Genomic DNA, 19,210 nt, shown 5'->3' with positions numbered 1-19,210 from the left:
CTCTAGCAAAACACAGAACTGCCAATGTTCTATTGCAACTCACACATTCATTATTATCTTTTTCCTGAAAGTACCTCAGCACTACCTAGCTAAGAATTCTGTAACTTTTATAACAATGCTTTTCCTAAATTGTGAAAATATATCTATGAGACAGGTGGCAACACTAGGTCCCATTAAGCCACATTTTTCAGAGGCGCAGATGCTTTGCTATTAAGCTTTAGAACTAAAAGGGGGGAAAGGGGGGGAATAAACAGCTCAGTCTTACTCGAAAGACCTTTTCGACTCGTGCAATGCTCTTCCCAAAGATGGTTCCAAGCTGGTCACCTATGCCAGCTAGAAGAAAGCCAAAAAGCGGTATCCCAAAGATGGCATACAAAATACAGAAAATTTTTCCGCCTTCTGTGCTTGGGGCAATATTTCCATAACCTGTTGAGAAAAAAAAGAAGTTGGTTTTGAGCTCCCTCTTCTGAAGATTGTGAGGAAAAGAAAGGAATGGGGTCTAAACAGGAGTGGAAACATTCAAACCAATTATTTTGCACTTGCCAAAACCCATAGTTTCTCAAAGTAGAGTCAGAACCCTCTAACTTGCAAATGCCAACCATCCCCTTTTCTGAAGATTCCTGTTCCCCTCCCTTTGAATGCACTGCCAAAATTGGTCAGCCAATTGTCTAAAATGATAGTATAATGTCTTGGTGATTTCTAACAGAAATCCAAATGAATAAAACATGCTATGTTTCTAGAGAACCTTGTGTAGCCTATACAGGAAAAATAGAATAAGAGAGTTGGGACCATGGAGGTCATCTCATCCAACCCCCTGCTTATGCAAGAAACCATACACTACTTCAGACAAAAGGTTACCCAATATCTAATGTTGGAGCATTCACAACTTCTGGAGGCAAGTTGTTCCACTGATTAATTGTTCTATCAGCAAATTTCCCCTTAGTTCTAAGTTGCTTCTCTCTTTGATTAGTTTCCACCCATTGCTTCTTGTCCTAACCTCACATGCTTTGGAGAATAGCTCTACTCCACTTCTTTGTGGCAACCCCTGAAGTATTGGAACACTGCTATCATGTCTCCCCACACTTTTCCCTTTCAGTTCAGGCCCATGTTCCCTTTTGTATGATATTATTAGTAACCCCTTGCCATTATAGTTAATTCACTTAAGTTAATTTAAGTTAACCAATCTTTATCGTTAAAAAATCAAGGTTGACTCAGCCTTCCATCCTTCCGAGGTGGGTAAAATGAGGACCCGGATTGTGGGGGCAATATGCTGGTTCTGTTAAAAAGTGCTATTGCTAACATATTATAAGCCGCCCTGAGTCTAAGGAGAAGGGCAGCATAAAAATCAAAATAAATAAATAAATAAATGTTTAGATCTAACTTAAATAGCTCAGCCACGTAATTGAGTTTGCTACCCAATGCACATCAACACATCTACATAACCTTTTAAAATTAAAATCTGCACTCATCACAAGTTAGTGAAAATTCCTTCTTTTTTACAGTTTAGCTGATGTGAGAAAGTCTTGTACCATTTAATCTTTTTAGAACTTAATTACATGCAATGATAATGAACTTTTGAATTCCTCCCAACCCCAACACACACAACTGGATCTCTCTTCCCTTGTCAAAGAAAACCCAAATTTGCAACCAGGACAGACTGCTGCACAGATCATTCAGTAAACTTTGCTTCAATACGGGTTGAAGTCATTTATTTCTAAATTCATCTATAATTATAATATGTGAATAACTTTGCTGCTACCCTGGGTGCAGATGGTTGATCACTATAGGGAACCAGATGTTCAGCTTGATAGACCTTTGCTCCAACCCAGCTGGGTGCTTGTTACATTTATTTGCTTAGTAAGCCTGCAGCTCCAGATCTGGAATGTTTATTCATCATTAAATCTGTTGGTTGGGAGAATGCAATCCCCATTCACTGGTAGATCTGCCTTTGCTCTCACATGTTAACTCACTTGAAAGAGGGGTGTGCCTGCATGCACTCTTTTTTAAGAGACAGTTTTCCCACCACCACCTAAGTACAGCTATACTAAAATTGCAAAATTCTGACAGTGAACAAGGTTCTAATTCAATTGGTGAGGAATCCACACACCCCCAAAAAAAACCCTTTTATTGAACAAAATGGTTAAACAGCATCATGAAACAGCAGCCCTTCTGTATCTCAAATTCACAACTGGTCTACGTTTCAGAACAATTGCTTGCGAGTCTTAAATAGTGGGGCTGAATTATAAGAGCCATTTCACCAGAAAATACTAGAATTTTTTTCCAGCTTGATAAACAGAACAAACAGACGTCAGCTTTGGCTTTTTATTATTTACAAAAGTAAACAAGGCAATATGACTTGTGTGCGTGTTAAGTGCGCACTTGTGCACAAAACAGAATGAAGGCTTGCTGTGATCCTTTCTGATTCCATTTGATGAAAAACTACAAAGGTAACAACTAAGGCAGCTGATAGTCAAATAAACCTACTTTAAATCTATTTTTATATTGTCAGTTGAGTCATTCCCATTATTCTTTCAAGCCATGTCTTGTGTTATGTCATGTTCTTGGGCATCTCCTTATTTTTCCCTCTTTGACTACTGGCTATTATTCAATGTTGGTTGATACATCTGATAAAATATTCTATAGTTTTATATCTGATTAATTCATTTTATTTGGTGATTGCTTTTTGTTTATTACTTTAGATTCCGTGGTCGGGCTCCATACTTCAGAATTCCCATGAAAGTAATAGTTGATGGGCTATATAAAACCTATTTTCCCTATATCTGGTCATACCAAGACATATTTATTAATTAATAAATATGCATAAATAAATACCTATAGTAGTAATGACAGTTCCTGCAAAGAAAAAGGCACTTCCAAGGTCCCAGTGGCTGCTGCTATTAGAAGAATCTCCAACGGGGTTGACTCCTGCACTGGTAGCATTCATAACCCGCTACCAAAAAAGAGAGAGAGAGAGAGAAAGAAAACAAATTAAGAGCAGAATATATTGTAACTGAACAAAATATATTGTCTTCAAATGCAAGATTGATGGTGCTTGCTGCCAATGCTTTTTGCTAACATTTCAGGCAATTTAAAAAAAATTACCCATTGTCCCCATTATATTGCTATTTTGTACTTGTAATCATCTTTTTCATTATCACACATGCACATATATGCTGGAGACACAATTAATAAGAACATGTTCTTAAAAATGAAAATAACAAACCAGATCTGTAAAAATTCTATACAGGAAGACAACTTATGCAATCAAAACAATCATCTTCCTTTGTGGCCAATTAATTGCTCACATTATTTCCATTGGTGTGAAACAAGTAAACAAGTGGTGACCTATTAAAGCTGTGCACAGTTTAATGACATACTACATTTAGTTATAAGCAAGTGACATTTATGAGACTACTTGGCTGGTATAAAAATTTGGTTAACAAATACATAACAGAAAATGCTGCCAACAGAAGTTCTTTCGTTGTCTTCAAATTTAATTCCATATGCACCTTATTTCATTAATCCAGACAAGAGTTTATGATTGCTACTGAAATTTGTTAAAAAAAATGAATCAAGAGTTATACTATTACCAATTTTCTTTCAAAAGCTTGTGTAATAGAAATTTTGGGTTGTACCTTAACTTTACTACCACATTGGCAATGCAATTTATTTTTTTATCTTGTTTTTCTTTTCGCCAGGAGCTGACATAAAGCTCTTCTCCCAGGCCAAGAACTCTGTGCTTTTATCTTTTCTTGCTAAATGTTTTTTATATTCGTTTCACAAATGGATTCTCATGCATGAAATGAACAAGGAGTCCATGTAGCAATTGTGGTGCCACGTTAAGATGAAATGGCAATGGCACATAATGTGTTTTGCTCAGCAAAGATAACCTAATCCTACCAGAAAAGAGAGCACATTGCTGGTTTTATTAAGGGCTTCTAATAAGTGGATATGTTGGGCAGGATATAAGAAACAGACAATCAAAAATCCACATTGACTGTAATAAATAAATAAACTAAAAGAATCAAAAGATTTGTCCAGGAAAAAGTAGGTGCTTGGAAAATTATTTACCTACATACTCTGCTTAATGTTTCAGCAGCTATTGTTCCAGGTTACTGAAAGAAACTGTCACTGCAGCACATCAAAACTGAAAATGATGCCAATATGTATGTTCACCTAGGAAACATTTGCATTTATATAAAGTGAAGTACTGAAGTTTTCAGATACTGGAGGGAAAGATGGCATTGTCCTATGTACAGTAGAATCATCTCACTCTTAACTCAGGAAAAGATTTGACTGCCATTTGTCAGAAATGGTATAGGGCAGAGGTCTACAAACTTGGAAACTAAAACTTGTGGACTTCAACTCCCAGAATTCTCCAGCCAACATAGCATAGCTGACCGGAGAATTCTCGGAGTTGAAGTCCCCAAGTCTTAAAGTTGCCAAGTTTGAAGACCTCTAATGTAGGGTCTCCTGTTTGGGCATGGCGTTTGGAATAGATGACCTACAAGCTCCCTTACAACTCTGTTAATCTATTTAAAAATAAACAAACAGCTCAAGAACTGTAGGGAAGACTTACTAGTTAGCAAGACCCCAGCATTACCACAAATGAGAATGTACAATGAACACACATACTACAAATCTATTCTGGAATATTGTTCTTCTTGGTTCATCTTTACTGAACTAAGAGAAGTATCCTAAAATCTGACCTGCTATATATGGGAATAGTTCAATATATGTTCATTAGTAGATTCAAAGAATTTTATACTGACTTTCTGAAGACCATTAACAGGTAGAACTGAACACTGAAAGCAAACTCCAGGTTGTGAAGAAAATTTACTTAAATGGAATAATACAAGCAAGATTTTAAATCATCGTCATATGAGGAAAATGTTCTTCCATCTCTTAATTTTATTCTTAGGCAGACAGCACTTGGTGCAATGGTGAATGCTGCTAAGCCCATTACAAAGATACCCTAATTTTAAAAATCCATATCATATAAATTGCAGAATGATTGATTCTTTAAATCCTATTCATTCCACTCATTTCTCCCAGAGGCTATCCAGAGGGCCAGTTTGGGGGTCATTTTATGTGTAGAATTTCTGCTTCTTATATATTTTTAGCAGCTACTCTCATTTGCCTCTTTACTTCTCTAAAATCCATTCCAGAAAAATATGCTTTCTGACATTTTACTTTTCCAAAAACAGTTCCCATAAGGGCCCTTAAATGCCTTAGGAAAAAAGTAAATTCCCCTGAGCTGAAGCTGGTTTAGAATACCTGGCTTTTACAATGGAAACAGCCTGCCTTTTCGTTAGCAAAAAGATCATTCTTTAATAGACTGAGGTGAAAGGACAGGTAAAATGCCCCATGCTTGGCCCAAGGTAGAATCACAATACTGTATTCAGCTCAAGCTACAATAATGCAAAGGAAGTGGAGGGACCAGGAGGCAATTATCCAGAAAGGTCGTTGGCATCTTTAGCTAGATAGGATCAAGCTGAGCCTGGATAGATATTTGTTCTGACTTTCATTGGATTCCAGCCCTGAGCAGGGGGCTTACTCAGAGGCCTAGATAGCTTTTTCCAATTGCATGACTTTAAGATGTTCTGCTCAGATAAAATGTCTTGGATAGCCAAATTAAAGATACATCCTTCTCTGATTTGTCATTGTTAGTCAAAGTTTCTATCACCCGAGTCAGTATATGCAGGCAATTCTTATGGTTAATGACTAGGAGTGGGCTGCTGGGGGTTCACAGGGGTTCGGGAGAACCTCTAGTTAAGATTCTGTGCAGTTTGGAGAACCCTCAAATCCCACTCCTGGCTGGTTCCACTGACCACCCTTCCCTTCCCAGGAGTCCCCATGTGGTCCATTTTGGATGCAGGTAAATGCAGGGCGCACATGGAAGATCAGGGAGGGCAAAAAATGGGCCTACTGGGAAGGCCGGAAATGGGGCTGTTTCCCCCATTTCCAGCCTCCAGAGGGCCTCTGGAGCCTGGGGGTGCCTTTTTCGCCCTTCCAGAGGCATGTTGAAAGCCTCCGGAACCTTCCTACTATAGTGCAGGAGGCCGACTAGCCCACGTCCACCATGGCCACGCCCACCCAGCAACCAGGCAGAGAACCCCTTACTAAAAAATTTTGAAGCCCGCCCCTGGGAGGGGGAGAGGGGGTGGGGGAAGAGATCTTGCTTTTCCTCTCTGGTCTCCATTTCTTCCTTTTCAACATTTGTTAATGTCATCTACTGCCTTCTGGGGCAACAGTATTATTAATGTTTATAAAGGTCCAAAAATAAAATCAGGCTTATTAACCATGATAATTATTTCTAACAGCTAGTAAGAATGTAGCAGAAATGCCTCAAATTGAGGCTTTTTTTTTTTTGCAGTCTCTGACTGGCTTGGGGTAGAATGTTCATGCCAGACATCTTCTTCGTGGCAAGGGTTATATTTGCCCTTTGTCTGGAAAGAAAAATAAGCATACATAAACTGAATATATGTTCAGTTTAAACTGAACATTTCCCTTTTAAACAGAATGTACAACTGACTTAAACAAATTTATAGATTGCCTTTAACAGAAAATGTAAAATATGCATTGTAGGCAAATGTACTCTACATTACTCAGTATGAAATCATTTTACCTGCTTTATTTCTTACCATAAGCATCATTAAAGGTAACTACAATGCTGACATATAATAATTGCACTTAAGCTATTGTAAAGGTTATGTCATATTCCTTTTTTGGCAGCAAACTCAGGCCTGAGTGATTTCTCTCAGAAGAGCAAATGTCACTCAGAGGACCAATTAAATAACAATCCAGACTGCAGCATTGTTTAGTATAGATTAGAAACAAATAAACAAACATTGGCAGTACTTCTTCACAATTTAAAATAGGGTGAAATATATACCTATATATTGCTTATGAAATATATACAAGGTCTATGTTTTTCGTTCTTTTTTCCTCTATATATAAAACACTCACTTTAATTAATATGTCTTTATTTTCATCAACATGTATTTGAGATTTTTTTGTGTGTGTTTTTGTTTTGTCAGTTGTAGTGGCCTAATGAGCCGTAACCGTAATCAACTTTAATTCAGAAATTAAAATCTTCCTAGCAATATGATGAAATATATTTTATACGATTTGAATATTGCTGTCAGATCATAATTGCCTTAGATTGCTTCTCATGTACTGAATTCAGATCCAGAGATTAAACTGGAAGTTTTCATTCAGTTGAATCTCTGTAGATTTTTTAATCCCTATTTAAGAGCCACCTAAAATGATAGCTACAAATTTAAGAACAATGTATAACTAAGTTAGTTACATTCAGAGTGGGTGCTCTGACCTATTAGCTTCAGACTCAGAGCCTCAAAAGCAGCAGTGTTTTTTTAATTAGTCATCATACATGGTCATTCTGCTAACCCTTTTTCTTTTCTTTTTTTCCCTTTTAGTTTCAAATTTACATCCAAAAAGTGAAATAGCTCATGAAGCTATATGCATATATTAATTCTATTTATACAGCTGCCTATCTCACAAAATGTAACTTACTTACATTTAGGAACTCCTAGTCAAATTATATCTTTCAATTAATTCTTAAGTAAAAAGAAGCTGACACTAACCTTTGTGCATAGTATAAAACTAAATACCAATTGTTTCTGCAAATATGAAAACATATTATTTAGGTGCAGTTGTTTACAGATTCAGAGTTAAAAGACAACAAACATGACAGGTGATAAATTTGGATACCTTTAAAATAATGTACTGCTCAAAAAAAATAAAGGGAACACTTAAACAACAGAATATAACTCCAAGTAAATCAAACTTCTGTGAAATCAAACAGTCCACTTAGGAAGCAATACTGATTAACAATCAATTTCATTTTGTTGTCAGCACATTCAACTTTGTAAAGAATGAAGTATTCAATGAGAATATTTCATTCATTCAGATCTAGGATGTGTTATTTGAGTGTTCCCTTTATTTTTTTGAGCAGTGTATATCCTTAGTCAGAAATAAGAGTTTCTCAACATTTTCTGTAGTCCTACTTTTAGTTCTGGATCATTTTCCCCATCTGCAGAATTTTTTCCCTATTTACACAACTTTTCTGACACAAAAATATTCTTAGGCTTTTGTGTGTGTTTGAGATCTCCCCATAGATGTTCAGTACTATTCAAATCTAGGGACTATGGAGGCGATTCCAAAGTATTTCTTTCTTTCTTTTCTGTAAGCACTTCATTGTTAATTTGGAGGCATATTAGTGCCTTGCTGTAAAAACATTTTGACCAGAGATTGCTATTTTTATTTTTATTTTGCATTCAGGTATAAAACCAAAGATTTTTAGATTTTATAATTTTCCTAATAGCACAGTTCAACAGAGCAATCAGGTGGAGTTTCCTTGCAGGTATATCCTCAAGACAAAGCTAGAGAGCCACCTGCAAGAATATATGAAGCTAGCTTCCTTCTTTGATCTGGGAATTGGAGAGTGGTCTAAATAGTTCTTTCAACTCAATGATTCTTGGACAACAGTGTAGCTTCACCCTATTGTACTATTCACATTTTAGTCAGCCTTATACAATTTCCAGTATTCTTTTTAACAGCCATACCATTTGGGCTATTTCTTTTTAACTCATCAGGTATATAGTTGCTCACTCCAAAAACTTGCTCTATCTATCAGGAGACATAGAAATCTGCCAGTTGATGCTTTTTCTTCCTCTCAGAACATCCTGATGTAGATAATTTTCCAAGTCATAATTGCTACTTTCACAAAGTTAAGTGGTAAACAGAACAATACAATATCTGTAGCAATTAGAATGTAAGCATGAGGCACTATTAGTGTGGGAGTAGCAGAAAGTTAAAAAGAAACCATGTGGATCGAAGATAATTTTCTGGTTGCCTTTCCCATACTCTCTCTCTCTCTCTCTCTTTGCCAGACCCATGTGCAGCTCCTAACAAGTTGCACAGGATTCAAAAGGAATCTTCAATCTCAAATGGTTAGGAAGCCATATTTAAACAACGTTTACTGGAGACATCAACCCTTGTCTTAAAATAAAAAAAACAAAGACTTTGGAACTCCTTCTCATAAAGAAGAGGAAAACATGTAGCACAGGAAACATTTTTTTTATTATTCCTCATTTAGATTTATTAAAAGTAAATTTTCCAATATGTAGTATCCATTCTGATGTTCTCACCTTAATCAATGCCTCCAACTCCTGCTGGGATACACAGTTGTTCTCTTGGAGGAATTCTGCTTTATCATTGGCAATTCTGATTTTCTGGCTGCTTTCTTCTGGCTGTTCCAAAGCACGAAACACAAGACCTCCTGTGACCAGATAGGCCACTACCACAAAGAAAATGGCTACCACTGTTTTCCACTTCATAACTGTCTGCAAACCCTGTGAGGGGGTTTCCATACTGGCAATCACAGTTGCCCGAGGAGATGAAATAGAGAGTCGTGGTGCTGGCTGGGGTATATTAGTCTTATTGGTCACAGGCACACAAACTGGGGGAACAGTTGCCGGCACAATCACTGAAATAGAAAACAACATTGCTGTGTTAAATCTGTATATGGCATCCTGGCTTTTTCTATAGCTATGTTACATTGAATCACAATAATGGTTTAATAATTTCCCACATTGCCTGTTAGCTTTATCCAAACCTGAGATGTTTGCTAGCCTAACTAAAGACTGAATGTGCCAGTTCCTATCTATTAATTGGTTGTGTCACAAAGTTTTTATATTTTCGGCTGCTGCTATATAAACATAGCTTTTCAAGTTCATGGAAAATTATTAATTCCTACACAATATGAAGCAGACTAGGTGGCATCAGTACCTCCATAATAAATCCTTGGTGAAGATAAAGCATATGGTCTAGCATTAGCAATTGATTAGCAATTGATAAACATTTTCTGAGGAAACTTTAACTCGATGCAAGGTTTTCAAATGGGAATTGGACTACAGAATCTACACCCGCACACACATACTGCTTCTTTGATTGAAATTCCACCTCCTGGGAAGTGACAATTAATCACCAAAGATGGGGAATGAGCATAGTTCAGACTGTTTCCCCACAAATTAAGAGACAATTTTCTAATTAACTGTTGGCTGAAAACTAATGCAAAGTGCCAATATAGCCATGTTGTTTCTATCACAGACTTGGAATAAATGCCCTAATTCGAGAAGCCAAAATTCTCAAAACTGCTCTTCTTTTGCCCCCAAGAGCTAGTGTGGTACAATAGTTAAGAATAAGCAAAAATATTTGCATGTAGCTACCCTCTAAAGTTCAGCCTACCCTAAAGTGAAAATAAAGGAGCACTGAAGTTTTAAGGACTATGCTAAAGAATCTTTATAAATACTAGTACCTACTGTAGATGGTTCTTTAACTAAAAGTAAACAAGAGATACAACAGTGGAGGTCTACAAAATCTTTTTAACTATTCCGAGTACAAAACAACCCATTTCAAGCTCAAAATTCTTTCAAAATCATCAAAAGGAGCCCATTCCACCCAAAGAATAGCTGTTATGGGCTTTCCAATCCCAAAATGAAGTGTTTTGAATTTGAAATGACATGAATTTGAAAAATTATATATCTCTACTTAGGTTATAAGGCTTAGTTTTGCCTCTGCCTATTTCTCTATTTTCAGAAAGACTGAAATAACATGCAGAGATATATGGAGGATAAACCTGATGGGGAATAAAGAGCAACCTAGTTCTCTCATTGAATGGAGATTCTACTGTTTGTTTCAATTGAAAAAATTGATTTCATTTTCCCAACTTAAAATGATCCAAATTTTGACAGTTAAAACATTTTTCTCAGTATATTAAGACATAAACTATGATTATCTACAGTCTGAATACTGATATTCCTTCAGAACTAGGAATAAAACAGTCTCAAAAGTCTATTTTTAAATCTGTACATGTTGGATCACATTCCTAATCCATGGCAGATTACAGCTCATTGACCAATGATCCTACCTCTCAGTAACTATTCCTCAGTTATTTGTAATAAAAGAAAATAGTACTTGTTATTCTTGAATTTTATTTAAGTCTTTGTATCTTGAAAATAAACAGATGAACTCAGCTTTGGTATTTATTTATATACAGGCACAGCAGGCATGTTTTCCTCATAGAGTAGAATGATTACTAAGCATATCATCTGAGGTGAACTGTGGTAATAACCAGTATAAACAAATGCTCCAATCTGTAAAAAAAAATATTCCAAACAATCTATCTTTATTCACAAAAGTATAAATTATATATTCAAGTTTACAATAGGTAAATGAATTGGACTGAAAGATAGTGTACTTCCATTGCTAAATTTTGTGGCTGTTTGGGGATATGAAATAAATAATTTAAAACATTAGTCAAACATATTACTTAGACTTCACCCATTACTAATAATTAGTACTCAGTAAAATATCCTGATCATTAGTACTGTATCAACATTTAGGAATTTGGGGCACATCATAGCAAAACCTGTGGTAAGGGATACTTTTTAGCCACAGAAAATTGCAACAACTGTAAGCAACTTGTAGGCCAACAAGAATGGAGGCAGACAACAAATTCTGCCCTTGGCATCTTCAGGTACAGCTCTAAAAAGACTTCTATCACTCAGTGTTACCAATATTGAACTAAATGAACTACTCAGTCTAAAGCATTTCCCTAAATTCTATATACTGTATCAGTAACATCAAGAAGTAGAATGTTCTCCACTGGAGGTTCACCGTTGGGTATGCTTGGGTAGATTAACAAGTAACCAAGTATCTAAATTAAGTTGGAGGTCTTGGGAGAGGGATAACCATCATAAGTAGCAAATTATGTATCCACAAAGTGCTTACTATAAGATCTATACGCAGTTCAAATGGGCATAGCTGCCTGCCCAAAAAACTTCCTAGAGATGTTATTATTATTATTTATTTATTAAATTTATATGCCACCCCTCTCCGAAGACTCAGGGCGGCTTACAACATATAAAAGCAATAAACATCAAGATATAATAATTAAAGTTAAAATTTAGAATTACATTTAAGAAAAACTAAAAGGCCTATTAACATGCACACGTACCCATTCAAATAAACCTGCTATATATTCATTGGCCAGGGGGTAGAATCTATGACCCCAGGCTTGGCGGCATAGATGAGTCTTTAGACTCTTATGGAAGGCAAGAGGGGGTGGGAGCAACATGAATCTCAGGGGAGAGTTGATTCCAGAGGGCTGGGGCCCTCACAGAGAAGGATCTTCCTCTAGGCCCCACCAAGTGACATTTTCTAGTCAACGGGACCTGTAGAAGGTCGACTCTGTGGGACCTGACTGGTCACTGGGATTCATGCAGCAGGAGGCAGTCCTGTAAGTAATCTGGTCCGATGCCATGTAAATGGCATCACATTATAGTAAATGTGATTTTTTTTTCCCTCTATATTATTCTGTTATGGTCACTGTTTTTTTTTCTCTTAAGTTTATTAAGAAAATGCAAGGATAAAGAAGCATTCCAGACCAAGTTTGCCTCTATGGAAAAGAGCTACCACATACATAATTGTCTTCAATATGAGTCCTTAGACTGACTGTAGGAAAGGAAAATCCAGAAAGGACTTTTTATATTATTATTTTATCTAAATTATTGCCCAACCAATTCCAGTGGACTCATATTTAAAACTCCCAAGGGCTAATACCTAGACACCTATGTGATTCTTTCTTCTTCTAATTCAGATTATTGCATGGTCCTAACTGGCACACAGAACTTGTGCTTTCTAATAAGTCGAGACCGGAGCGGAGCGAACATCAACAGTCTTTATTAGTCGGAAATAACACATAACAAGAACAGGGCTTTGACAGCTGACAGGGTATTTATACCCGGCACAAATATTACTTAACCAATGACTAACCAGTATTCCTCCCGCCACCCAGAACAACCAATTACAAGACAGCAGCTATATCTAGGCAAATACATTACACTCCTTCCCCCTTACTTGGGAAAGTACATAATCCCTTAAATAAACTGGAGGACGCCTCTCTCGTTCGGATCTCCGCAGAGGGGGTTCACCTCCCGCCTGATGTTGATTGTCGGGGATAATTTCCCGGTCGTTGAGGCTAGAAAAACTAGTTTCCCCAGGATCCAACCCACTGGGGGGGGGCACTTCCCGGGGAAGCAGAGGAAGAGCAATGTTTTGCCCCCTAAGACTTGCGTTCTCCTCCTGGCTACTAGGAGGATCGGGGCAACTGCGACGTCTAAGTTGATCTACATGGCGGTGCCATGTTCTCCCATCACTAAGCTCCACTACATAAGACTTTGGACCTTTAATACCAGTGACCTTTGCTGTCACCCAGGGAGGGCCTCCATCATACGATCGGGCAAATACAGGTGCATCAACACTAAAAGAGCGGTCAGGGTCCGGCCAAGTAGGACTATGAGCATAATTCGGGTTTAGCCTATCCAACGTAATTCGCAGTTTCCGACCCATAAGAAGCTCGGCCGGGGACTTGCTTGTCGGAGTTGTCGGAGTAGAATGCTGAGAGAACAGAAAATCTGCAAGCTTTTCCTGCCAAGTGCCCCTGGACATTTTCTTTAGCGCATCCTTGGTGGTTCGGACCATACGTTCCGCCTGCCCGTTAGACGCGGGATGCCAGGGGGCTATAAGGCCGTGCCGGATACCCGCACCCGCTAAGAATTCCTCAAATTGAGAGGACGTAAATTGCGGCCCATTGTCGGATACTATCAAATCCGGGTAACCGTGGGTTGCAAAAAGGGAATTTAGTACCTGAATAACCGACATAGAGGTGGTTGAGTGTAACATGTTAACTTCTAACCATTTTGAGAATGCATCAACTGTTACAAGAAACATTTGACCCATAAAGGGTCCTGCCAAGTCCACATGTACTCTGGTCCAAGGGCCTGCTGGCGGTTCCCAGGCTAACGGGACCCCCTGCGGTGGTGACGGTCTCTGCTCTTGGCAGGGCCAACATTGGGATACCTTATGCTCCACGTCTTTATCGAGGCCTGGCCACCACACATACCCCCTTGCTAAAGCTTTCATTCTCACCACCCCTGGATGCCCTTTATGCAGGAGAGAGAGAACCTTTTCTCGTAGATGTGGGGGAATACAAACTCGACAACCCCTTAGAAGACAACCTTGTATGACTGACAGCTCGTCCTTGCAGCGAAAAAATGGACTATAATCTTCAGAAGGGGAGACCCTGGGCCACCCTCTTAAAACCCATTGTAAGACAGTGGACAAACACAGATCCCGTTTGGTCTCCTCAGCTACAACGGATGCAGATAGTGCTAAGAACTGGTCCGTAATGGCTAATACAGCGGACGCTGGAGCTGGGTCCAGGAGTTCCCGAGGCGAGGGACAACGGCTCAGTGCATCCGCATGAGCAATATTTCTGCCCGGCCGGTAGCGTAGGTGGTAAGAGTAATTGGCCAAAAAGACTATCCACCTGGACATCCTTGGCGACAAAATAAGAGGGCTCTGGCGATCACCAGACAACAGGCCCAGTAGGGGCTGGTGATCTGTTACAATATCAAAAAAACGGCCATACAAGTAATCATGAAATCGTTTAACCCCGGCTATGATAGCCAGAGCCTCCCTATCAATATGGCCAAAATTCCTTTCGGCCTTGGCCAGTGTCCTTGAAAAGAAGGCCAGTGGAACTTCATTACCATTCGGAAGTTTGTGGCTCAGTACAGCGCCCACCCCATACGGGGATGCATCACAGGTTAAAATCAAAGGTAAGTATGGGGAATACTGTGCCAGAACAGCGTTAGATGTGAGAACCTCTTTAACGGCCCCAAAAGCAGCTGCCTCTTTGGGCCCCCAAGCCCACTTCCTATTCCTATCAAGAAGCCTATGTAGGGGCTCGGCTAATGTAGCTTTATGGGGGATGAAAACAGCGTAGAAATTCAATAACCCCAGGAAGGCTTGAAGCTCAGCCTTAGAAGTCGGAGTGGGGGCCTCCCAAATGGCCTTGGTCTTTTCAGGGGTGGGGTGGATTCCTTGCTTGTCAATGGTAAACCCTAAAAATTCCACCTGTGACACTCCGAAAACGCATTTATGGGCTTTGAGTTTCAGACCCGCTTCCTTAAATTTGGACAGCACTAGTTTGACCCTATCCAGAAGATCCGCCTCAGACTGGGCGGAGACCAAAACATCATCGAAGTATGGAACGGTGCCAGGAATCCCATACAATAATCGCTCCATAAGCGCTTGGAAAATTCCAGGGGCCGTGGACACTCCAAACTGTAAACGTTTGCACCTAAACACCCCTCTGTGAGTTGAAATAGCCTGTGCGTCGGCCGCCTGAGAGTCCACGGGCAGTTGTTGATACGCCTGGGATAGGTCAAGTTTCGCAAATACCTTACCCTCCCCCAACGAGTGTAATAGATGTTGCACCACCGGAACAGGGTATGAATGGTGTGCAAGGGCCCTATTAATAGTACACTTATAATCACCACAAATTCTTATTCCACCTCCCGCCTTAACAGCTACTACAATCGGGGTCTCCCACGTGGATTGATCAATAGGTTCCAAAACACCTTGAGCCACAAGGTGATCCAATTCCGCATCAACTTTGGGACGCAAGGCTAAAGGTACCCTGCGTGGTTTAATCCTTACCGGCGGAACCAGGGGGTCTAATCCAAACGAGATAGGGGAACCCTTATAGCACCCCAGATTGCTATCAAACACATCTGGGAATTGTGACTCCAGTTCAGAAAAAGCTTTCCCCCCAGACACTAAATTAACCCCTGAAACGGAAAGACCTAGGGATTCGAACCAATTAAGGCCCAATAAATTCGCGAAGGGCCCATCAACAACAATAAGAGGTAAATGTCCTGAAAATTTCTTGAATTGGACCAGAAAACGGCCCTGACCCATAACTGGAATCAGGGACCCCTGATAGTCCCGAAGATTCAGAGGACAAGCAGAAAGAGACCTCTTAGTCACATGTGGAAAACAACTCTTGATCGTTGACCATGGTACCAAGGAATGGGCAGACCCTGTGTCAATCAGCATCGAGCAAGGCTTTTTCCCTAGATTGACAGAGATGCAGATTTTCTCAGTTGCCGGGCCCGTAGCGGCGATCCTGACGGTGGTTTGAGAGCGGAGGCGGCAGCTAGAAGAAAAAACTGAAGAATAAATGGCGTTACACTGAGACCGCCGGTACGTTGAATCCCTTGGCGGATCACGGGAACCACCAGCCACCGGATCTTTGTAGCCTGCAGTAGGAGTAGAATAAGGGCGGCGGAAATTACAAACCCGGGCGATATGTCCCCGACCCCCACAGCGGCGGCACGTCACGTCCTTAAAGGGACAAACAGCCCGGAAGTGATCGCCGCCACAGCCTCTGCATGGAGAAGGAGGAGGAGGGCGGGGTCGGGTGGCAGGCGGGGCCTCCCGCGGCCTGGAAACAGCCAGGCGACAAACCTCCTCCTCAGACGCTACGGCATTGTCCACATCCTGAGGTAATTTCGAAAGCTGCTTGACTGGGGTTAGCGAAGTAGCGTTGACAGAAACGTCCATAGCGGCCAGGGATTGGCTGGACATCTCGAAAGCTCTCGCTTCCGCGAGAGCAACTTTAAACGATAGCCCCTGGATAGCTAGAAGGCGGCGCTTCAAGCGCCCGTCCTTTACCCCAAACACCAAACGATCCAGCAGATAATCTTCCAAGTCGGCAAATTCACAGTACAGGGCAGCTCTCCTGAGAGCAGCTACGTAATCGTTGACCGACTCGCCCTCTTGTTGATTACGATGAAAGAAAACATAGCGCCGAGCACAGCGGGATGGGGCAGGGGCATAATGATCCTGGAGGGTGGATAGAAATTGCTCCCAAGGCACGTCGTGAATTAGAGTCGGAGCAAAGATAGCCCTGGCGGTCTCGAACATTTCGGCACCGCAAAAACTCAGGAAGTACGCCCTTTTTCTGTCCCCCGAAATTTCGGTAAACCCGTTAGAGATGAGGAAACATTCGAACCTTGCGACGTAGGAGTCCCAAGTTTCCACCCGTGGGTCGAACGGTGCGAATGTCAGTTGCGTAGACATGCTGGAAAAGGAAAAACTAAGCAAAATTCGAGTTGACACAATCCTCGTCGCCACTAATAAGTCGAGACCGGAGCGGAGCGAACATCAACAGTCTTTATTAGTCGGAAATAACACATAACAAGAACAGGGCTTTGACAGCTGACAGGGTATTTATACCCGGCACAAATATTACTTAACCAATGACTAACCAGTATTCCTCCCGCCACCCAGAACAACCAATTACAAGACAGCAGCTATATCTAGGCAAATACATTACACTTTCTACTTTTTCTGAATCCAAAAAATAGATTTTCAATAGTCTTGTTTCTAGAAAAGGTCTCTTAAGATTCTGCTTTTTCACTACAGCTTTCTCTACTTTGAGTTTGTTTGTTAAGCCTTAGTGAAATAGGTTTTAAGCTCTCTCATTAAACATGGTAACAAATCTCAGTTTATGCAACACACACTTTAAATTGGCAGACTGTCATGCCTCAAAGGAGACTTTGCCAGGTGTTATGCCACAAATGATGTCACTGGGGAGAGGTATGTTCCTGTTTATCTACAGAGAATGCTGCATTGAAACATTAAGGAGCTAGAAACAAGCCATTTGAAATGTCAGTTTCTGTAGCCTTATCAGTTTAGTTCATTTTAGTTTGGGAGTTTAGGAATTACTTATCTCCATAAAGTAAGGAAAATAATACATTCATAAAAATAATCATATACTAAAACAATAAAAAGCTGCTGCTAAAGACAGAAATATTAAAACTTTAATACTAAAGGTCATTAAATACTGGTCCCAGTGAAAAATATGAAAATATAACTGAAACTTAACCAGATATGGATCAAGCCAATTCTATTGATGTGACACATTTAGAACATAAGAACATAAGAAGAGCTATGCTGAATCAGGCCCATCGAGTCCTGCATTCTGTGTCACACAGCGGCCCATCAATTGTACATGGGGATTTTGAGCAGAAAGAGAAGGCAAAACCCTCCCTTTCTCTTGACCCCCAACAAATGGTAACCAAGGGAATCCTGCCTGCCTCAATCAACATAGAGACAGCACATGGACATCCGTTTCAATAGCCACCGATATACTTGGCATCCATGAATTTGTCTAGTCCTGCCTTGAAGCTATCAAGGCTGACAACTGTCACGACCTCTTCTGGAAGTGAATTCCATAAACCAACAACCCTCTGGGTAAAGAAATATGTCCCTTTATTTGTCCTCACTTTTTACCTATGAGCTTTAGGGAGTGCCCCCTCGTCCTAGTACAGTGGAACCCCGACATAAGAGCTGCTCTACTTACGAGCAACTCGAGATAAGAGCTGGGAGGGGAGAGATATTTTTGTTCTACTTACAAGCCCAAATTCGAGATACAAGCGCCAAGGAGCTGTCTCCTGAAGCCGAACGCTAACTTCCGCGTTCGGCTTCAGGAGACAGCTGCGAAGCGGCGCGCGTGTTTTAAAAGGTTGCAGCCGGCCTGGGGGGCTCGGGGGGGCTTGCAGCCAGCCTGGGGGGCTTGCCAGCACCCCCCCCGAGCCCCCCAGGCCGGCTGCAACTTTTTAAAACACGCGCGCCGCTTCGCAGCTGTCTCCTGAAGCTGAACGCGGAAGTTAGCTCTTTTTCTTTCTCTCTTTTACCTTCCCTTCCTCTATTTCTTCTTTTCTTTCTCCTTCCCACCTTCTTCCCTCCCTCCCTCCCTTCACTCATTCCTCTCTTACTCTCCCCTTTCATAAGTTTCCTTGCTTCCTTCCTCTGTTCCTGTCCCTTCCCTCTTTCCTTCCTTCCTTCCCACCCTCCGTCCATTCATTTATCCCATTCCTCTCTTGATCGCTTAAAGCCGGTCCCTGGTGCAAAAAGGGTTGGGGACCTCTGTCCTACAGGATTGGGTGGCAGAGAAGTTGAACATATGTAAATTTAAAAGTTTAAGAAAGTTTACAAGTTAAGTGAAAGAAACTTCATTATTCATTTATATGTACATGTACATTTCTTCATTAAAAACTTGTCTTTCTGCATAATTTAGACTAACTTTGTGAGTTTTTTGAGGGCTGGAACCAATTAAAATTATTTACATTAATTCCTATGGGGAAAAGTCGTTCGAGATAAGAGCTGCTCGACTTAAGAGCCCAGGTCAGGAACGAATTAAACTCGTATCTCGAGGTACCACTGTATTGTGTAATAGAGAAAAGAATTTTTCTCTATCACACAATACTAG

General features: G+C 40.3%; 1 protein-coding gene across 1 annotated transcript in view; it reads right to left on the bottom strand.

Annotated features, from left to right (window-relative positions):
* Positions 1-19,210, bottom strand: part of KCNK10 (potassium two pore domain channel subfamily K member 10) — a 59,834-nt gene that overhangs the window by 17,436 nt on the left and 23,188 nt on the right. The window contains exons 2-4 of the mRNA XM_070733685.1: positions 9,174-9,511; positions 2,833-2,950; positions 266-426 (exon numbers count right to left, since the gene is read on the bottom strand). Of these exons, the coding sequence (XP_070589786.1) occupies positions 266-426; positions 2,833-2,950; positions 9,174-9,511 (617 nt within the window). The remainder of the gene's footprint in view (positions 1-265; positions 427-2,832; positions 2,951-9,173; positions 9,512-19,210) is intronic.

This window comes from Erythrolamprus reginae, chromosome 1, assembly GCF_031021105.1.
Source record: "Erythrolamprus reginae isolate rEryReg1 chromosome 1, rEryReg1.hap1, whole genome shotgun sequence".
Taxonomy (NCBI): Eukaryota; Metazoa; Chordata; class Lepidosauria; order Squamata; family Dipsadidae; genus Erythrolamprus; species Erythrolamprus reginae.
Note: the sequence above shows the minus strand (reverse complement) of the source record. Positions and strands in the feature narration are given on the sequence as shown.